A 7,113-nucleotide genomic window follows, 5' to 3' on the forward strand; every position below is an offset into this window, starting at 1 on the left:
CAAAAGTTTGTAAAGTAAACGAGCTCCAATTAAGGATCGGGCTCGCTTAAGTTGACTCAATTCTAGCGTTAAGCGAGTCGACTTCATTTATGAATCGACAAACAAACCTTTGCGATATAATGAGAACAAGGAACTTGATTTCAGTCCAAGAACATGCTTCCAATCTGATATAATCAAGAAAAGGTTAAATAAAGAAAAAAAAATCAATTCTTGATAGACTTCTAATGACATCAAATCCTGAGAATAACAACAAATCTTGAATTAAACTCTTGTAAACATTAACTGTTTAGACATATATAGTTATGGTTCAAATGAAGTTAACCAACCGAAAACCGCACCCTAAATCTGTCAAAGATCATCATCAACATAATCTTCAATCATCATCTCATGTGTTCATAACTACAAAGATAAGATAAATAACAATGCAATATCAAGATTCAAGAAACAGTTATTCAAAAGTTAAAAAGATCCCATTTTTAAACGGGCCAACGGGCTAACGGGCCTAGTTGGGGCTCGAGCCCAAGAAATCCAACTTATCAGCCAAGAAATCCACATCATCAACAGATTGTTCATCAGATCTTTCACTAAACAACTCTTCCCGAAATTCATCATCCAATTCTTTCTCCCCACCATCAAATTCAAGATTATTACTTTCTTGTTCGTGTTCGTGTTCTTGATTTCTTTTCAATCTACCAAACCCTTGAATCTCTAAAGCAAGTGCTTCAAGTTCAGACATTTGAAAATATGAGTTTTCCATGAATTCTTCAGGTTCTGATTTTATCAGCTTTGACCCGAGCGTTGACCTGCCTCCCGTTCGACTCGACTCACCAAACTGGTTCTTGATTGCTTCTTGAAACTCCTTTCTTTTACCATGTTGGACCAGTTTCTGAACAAACTCAGGGTTTTGCATTGCTTTTGCCAAGAAATTCATCATCTTTTGTTGTTTTTTCTCGGTTCCTTGTAATCTTAGCTCCATGGCCTGCAGTTGGGCCCGGGTAGTTTGTTGTTGCTGTTTGAGTTTCACTAATTCCATCATTAAAACCTGTTTTTCCTGTTTTAGATGACCGACTTCATCTAAGCTCGACTTTCCAGTTTCGTTGACTGGAGATAAAGCCCGAGAGTTTGGTGTTCTTCTCTTGATGTTCTTCAAAACATGCCTTTGACCTCTTGTGAATGCTTCGTTTGCGAATTCCCACGTGTCCGGATCGATCTTCCTAAATCCCTGCACTCAGAAACCAAAGCCCTCAAGCTAAGAATTTCCCGAAAAAGAAGAAAATATGAAAAAGGCAAAACATTTGATCAGAAACTGAGACAGATATTAATGGTTCGGTTCGATATTGAAACATGCTGGGTCAGCCAGTTTTACTGGTTTGGCGATTTTGACGGTTTGATAATAAGTTTGTATTAAAAGAATTTAAAACCCAAAAGATGGTTCATGATTGTAATACATAATACTGATATACATAACAACACATTCCAAAAATAGAAAATATGTATAAAATAATAATGGTTAAATAGTTGGTCTGGTTTACATGGCCGGTTCCAAGTTTGAAAAAACCCAACCGAACCAAGCCGTTAAACCGCAAAACTGAATCATTGGATCTCAAACTGGCCAAACCGGTTAACTTGCTTCGGTTTGGACGATTAAGTCGGTTACAAACATTTTTTTTGGTTTTGACTTTTGAACATTTTGAGAACTTGTAAATCTTTTCATTTCACCAAACCAATACCAGAAATAGCTTTCTTCTCCAAACCTATTAATTAATGTAAGATTAGGAAAGATAGGGGACATGAGGTAGGTAGACCATACACATAATTAAGAACAAACCTCACAATAACTAAATAAATAAATAAAATAAAAATAAAAATAAAAAAGTTCTTTCAAACAAGAATGGATTATGAAATCATGATAATTTCTAACATATGTTAATCAAAATCTTTGAAACATATGCATCTTCAACAACTTCCATCTATTTTAGCTGCAAATTTAACCAAATTTCAAATTTCTTTTTGTCCTTTTTCAACATAATCAAAACAAATCTGAGATTTAGAGAAAAAATAACAACTTACATAAGTATTGAGCTGCCTGACAAAGCTAGAGAAATTATTATGCTTAAAGTATCTTGGAAGAAGATTAGTTGAAAAGGCTTGTGGATCCAACACCACAAAGCTTTGACCACCTCTGCTCCAACAAATAATATGGTCAATAGTTTGGTCATCCACCATATCATAAACCTTTGTCAAAAAAGGTGGGGGCCCAGCATTATGTAGCCCCTCCATTGGCTGTGGAGCTTGCACCATCATTGGCTGCTGTTCTCTTCTTCCACCACCACCATTATTAATATCACCACTTGATGGGTACTCTTCTTTAACAACTGAGTAAAAAGGGTTCATTTTTACTATCTTTAAGCCCCCAAAATCACAAATTAACAATCTTTATTCAAAACCTCAGATGGGTTTATCCAAGAAAACAAAATTACAGCAAGATGATCACCAAGATTCAAACTTTTCACCAAGAAAACACAACCAAACAGGTTAGTTAAGTGTTGACTAAACTTTAAAGCAAAACCCAGAAAGAAAAATTGAAAAAGTACATTGAGGCAAAAGATCGAACAGTTGGTGTACAGAAAGAAAAACCCAGATTAGTTGAAGAAGAAGAACAGTAATTAATTACAGTAAGAAACAGATGAAATGAATGGAATCTAATCTTGAAGAGGTAGGTCCAGTAGAGCCCAGTTGGACCCGCAAGACTCACCTTGAAGAGGGACGTCTGCGCAAAGACCAACTGGTTCCGCAGGACCCACCATGCTCAGAGAGATGAAGACCTTACGCGCATGTTCCCAATGAATGGAATCTAATTACAGTAAGAAACAGATGAAATGAATGGAATCTAATCTTGAAGAGGTAGGTCCAGTAGAGCCCAGTTGGACCCGCAAGACTCACCTTGAAGAGGGACGTCTGCGCAAAGACCAACTGGTTCCGCAGGACCCACCATGCTCAGAGAGATGAAGACCTTACGCGCATGTTTCCAATGGTGAAGTACCCCGCCTGTTCCCGCAGCTGCGGATACAAGCCATCAGCGGAGGCTACCCGCACTAATAGTAAGGCTACACGCACAAGGCACTAACTCTCAATAATTCAGTAATGTCACCTGAAGAAGGAATGAGCAAGGCGGGAATACTCCCGCCCAAATGAGCCAGTCCGTACGCTTCTGGAGGATCTTTTGTACTATACCTGCCAATGTATGGACAAAATAGACAAGATCTGACCAAAGCAGCCCATGAACCAATCACAGGGTGACAGCTCACTGACAACAGTACGACGAGCAGCACGCTCTAGTACTTAATGTCACTATCAGCCGCTGCCTACTCACCAACCCTTGTCGTGGCACGTACATAGCCTGCAGTTGGTGGAAAAGGAATAGTACACGGCCGGCCATGTCACTATCAGCCGCTGCCTACCCACCAACCACCAGCATGGCACGTGCGTAGCCCACAGTTGGTAGAAAATGAATATTATACAGCTGGCTGTACCTGCTTGGAAACCTACATTCGGCTATAAATACTCCAACACCTTGGAACGGTATGGATATCACATCTTATCATATACTATCTTATACCATCACATATCTTATCTGCTCTAGCTATTTCTCTTAATATACACTTATATTCAGAGCAATCTAGTCTGATTCTCACGCCGGAGGGTGGTCACAAGGAGGTACCCCTCTCAGTGACGAGCTCACGGTGTCTGTTTTGCAGGTCATCAGAAGAATAACCATCTTTGCCGGACCTAACCCTCGTGGGAAACATCTACTTAACCCTAAGATTATTCGTAATCTGCCGGGGTCACTTAGTGTTTCTTCAAATCTAAAGATGGATGGATAATAAGATTTGACAGCTTCAAGATTCATGGCTGGTGATGAGCTAATTAATGAGTTATCTATCTACTTTAGGAAAGTTTCTATGTTTATTGAATTTGGGGGTGAAATGTAATGGAAATTGCTAGAAGGTTAAGAAGGAAGGAAGAGGAAAGTTCTAGACACTACTTAACATATGAGAACCTTCTATATTATTATTATTATTATTATTATTATTATTTCCTTTATCGATTCTATTATATTTTATTATTAAATACAAACAAATGGTGGGGCTTTGTTGGTGTCATATGACGAAGATGCGACATTATTTTGCATTTTGTATTTATTCTTACTTATTAATAGTTTAATACCATCTTTTTTTCACAATTGTATGTTTAAAATAAGAATGAACAAATTCGGTACTGGTCACGATTGGTATCGATATCGATTTGGTATTATCGGTATCAAAGTTTTGAGTTCGGTATGGTACCGGTACTGAACCAAAGATTTCGGTACGAGTAAAAAAATTTATGATTTTCGGGACTGGGATTTTCGGGACCGAAACCGGTCGGTACTGCTCTCATCCCTAGTTTAAAATATAAGATTTGAGTTCGTTACGTATATAGCACGTAGATAGTGAGGCTTTTACATTTCATATCAAATTAGATGTGTTATGATAATGTGAAATTTGATTGTGGGTAAACTTTATATGATTCATTTAAGATATGATAAGATATGGCATAAGCACGATTCATTTACAGTAGCTGTTAAAATTCGTTTGATACAATCTAAGTTGTCGTCAACAAACCAAACACGTGTCATTTTTGTTTATTTACACGCGCTGGTCGCTATGACAAATGTCGGTACTGTAACAAACCGAATCGATAACGACCAAACAAGCAGCGTGTATTCACTACAACACACTAAGTAGACTTGGAGGAAAAAAATAAAAAAGAAAGCAAGTAAACATTTGGTTTGTTGTTTCCGACAAAGAAGTATGATAGAATTTGGGAATTGGGAGTGAGTTGTAATAAAATAATAAACCCATAATATATATGTAGTGAGCTTATGAATGGAAGGAAGAAAGTTCTACACACTACTCTCGGGAAACTTCTCTTCCTTAAAATATTTCTATTTTTAAAAAAAAATCTTACAAGGTTCTTCCTAAATTATTGAATAAAAACAAATAATGGGCCTTTATTATTGTCGTACGATGAAGATGTGACATTGTTTTTATTTTTTACTTTAGCTCAAATAAATACAATTCATGAACGGTTGGGTGGTGTTAAATGTGTATGCTATCTTTTTATTTGTTGTTATCTCATTCTCTAATTTGTTTTATTAGCAATATTATTTAAAAAAAAAAAAAGAAAAGAAAAGCATTTGGACCTAGCCAAAGTTGAGTGAGCATTTTTCGAGCATGTTACGATCGACATTAAGCGAGTTTCATGCGTTACTTAATTATTTTGCTCTTTAAAAATTTTTACAAGAACCAAGTTTGAAGTTTAATATGATGAAAATGAAAATAAATTAGTAGTTTTTAGAGAAACTTGTAATAGCTTGTAAATTTCTTTTAGAAATAAGCTTGAAATTGAAAATAATGTACATAAAATATTTTTCTTTTAAAATATTAAAATTTTGAACCAAGCATATGAAATTATGAAACTGAAGTTATGGAATTTTAAAAAAGAATTTTATATTTATATGTGTGTGTAATTCAAGTTAATTGAATTGAACCGAGCTAACCGGCTAATTTGCAAACAAGACATAAATTAAACAAATATTTTCCAAATAGTTTTCAAGCGAGCGATGAGTTGTGTGTACATCCCTCCCGTCATCAATTACCCATAGAATGAACATAAGCATAGAAGATAGACGAAAGTTCTAGACACTACTTATCCGATCCTTCTACTCTTCAATACATTTTAGTTCTTTAAATATTTAATAGGCTTTCTATAAAGTATAGAATAAAAACAATTGGTGGGGCTTTATTGTTGTTAAATGATGTACGTCTCACATTATTTTATTTATTTTAATATATATAACCCAAGTGAATACAGCCCCACAAGTGGTTGGTTGTGATATGTACCCCTTTTCTTTTACCCTATATTTACTCTTTAACTTGTTACATATGTAATATTCGGATTTTCATAATAAAAGGAAAGACTTAAGTTTATAATGTTGTGATGTGGAATAAATATGCTCCCTAGTTTTTCATTTTCTTTCTTTCTTTTTTTTTTTTTTGTAAATACACATAAAATAATATGTAAATTGTTAGTAGCATTTATTGATTGTTGTTTAGTCGTGATTGGGTAGAGCAGAGAAACTTGTTGGGTGGACGTATATGCGGGTGGTGGGCCATTGGAATTAAGTGGGCCTCACAACTTGATTGGATCCACTGGTTGGTTTTTGGTAGATTTATTTACATTATTCAAACAACTACCCTCAATTTCAACTTTTTTATTTTTATTTTTTCACTCTTTTTAGTCTGATTTATAAACTCAGATCAAATTAAAAGTTATTCACGAACAACTGAAAAGCGAAAACTTAATGATAATTTTTAGTTTTTTTTTTCGAATGACCAACAAAGTAACGTCGGATATTTCGTACGCGGTCGTCATAGGCTAAAGGTAGCCCGAGCCGACCACTAGTCCGGACGGACAGAGCCCCTAGCGGTCCACCTATTGAGGGATTCACCGGATAAAACCTGACCCTCACGCCCGCCAAATGGCACGACAGCGAAGAGCCGGTAAAACCGGGTGAGATCAGGACTCGAACCATGGCAAGCCAGAGTCATCCCTCATATCTCCCATATAAATTAGTGATAGTGAGGTTTGAACCCCCTACCTCTCACTTATAAAGTGAGTGCTCTACCACTGAGCCACATCCAATTTATGATAATTTTTAGTTTATGTACTAAGTTATAAAGGCAGCCTTTTTTTTAATATTTATAAGTTTTCTCACTCATATATGTATGGTAAACATAAAATAAAATAAAATAAAATTAGTTACATATATATGGTAAATATTAAAATTATAAAAAAAACAAAAACAAATAAAAACATCAATACAAAATATTTTGTGCAAGATATGACCATTCTGAGACGCTTAGGTGGATTAAAGGCTTATCAGGGTCAAGTGCCTCGTCTATACCATCATGCTCTCTCTCTCTCTCTCTCTCTCACACACACACACACATCAATGTTGCATCCCTAAAGCAATTTTGTCACGTGAACCTTATTTTTGGTATATAAATA

General features: G+C 35.8%; 1 protein-coding gene across 1 annotated transcript; it reads right to left on the reverse strand.

Moving 5' to 3' along the window:
• Nucleotides 1-302: 302 nt before the first annotated feature.
• LOC143636223 (heat stress transcription factor A-7a-like) lies at nt 303-2,584 on the reverse strand. The gene is made up of 2 exons (XM_077103874.1): nt 2,071-2,584; nt 303-1,222 (listed from the first exon to the last, which is right to left on the reverse strand). The coding sequence occupies exons 1-2, from the start codon at nt 2,392-2,394 to the stop codon at nt 503-505; spliced, it is 1,044 nt and encodes a 347-aa protein (XP_076959989.1). The 5' UTR covers nt 2,395-2,584; the 3' UTR covers nt 303-502.
• Nucleotides 2,585-7,113: the final 4,529 nt, after the last annotated feature.

Source organism: Bidens hawaiensis, unplaced genomic scaffold, assembly GCF_021521415.1.
Source record: "Bidens hawaiensis isolate Kalapana, Puna unplaced genomic scaffold, B.hawaiensis_p1.1 tig00007840_1, whole genome shotgun sequence".
In the NCBI taxonomy this organism is placed as follows: domain Eukaryota; kingdom Viridiplantae; phylum Streptophyta; class Magnoliopsida; order Asterales; family Asteraceae; genus Bidens; species Bidens hawaiensis.

What these genes read in the sequence shown, in the direction of transcription:
- LOC143636223 (XM_077103874.1), bottom strand. Translation starts at nt 2,394, where the DNA reads ATGAACCCTTTTTACTCAGTTGTTAAAGAAGAGTACCCATCAAGTGGT. An exon ending in TCAGGCAGCTCAATACTTAT is followed by an intron (nt 1,223 to 2,070) that starts GTAAGTTGTTAT and finishes TTCTGAGTGCAG; the next exon opens with GGATTTAGGAAGATCGATCC.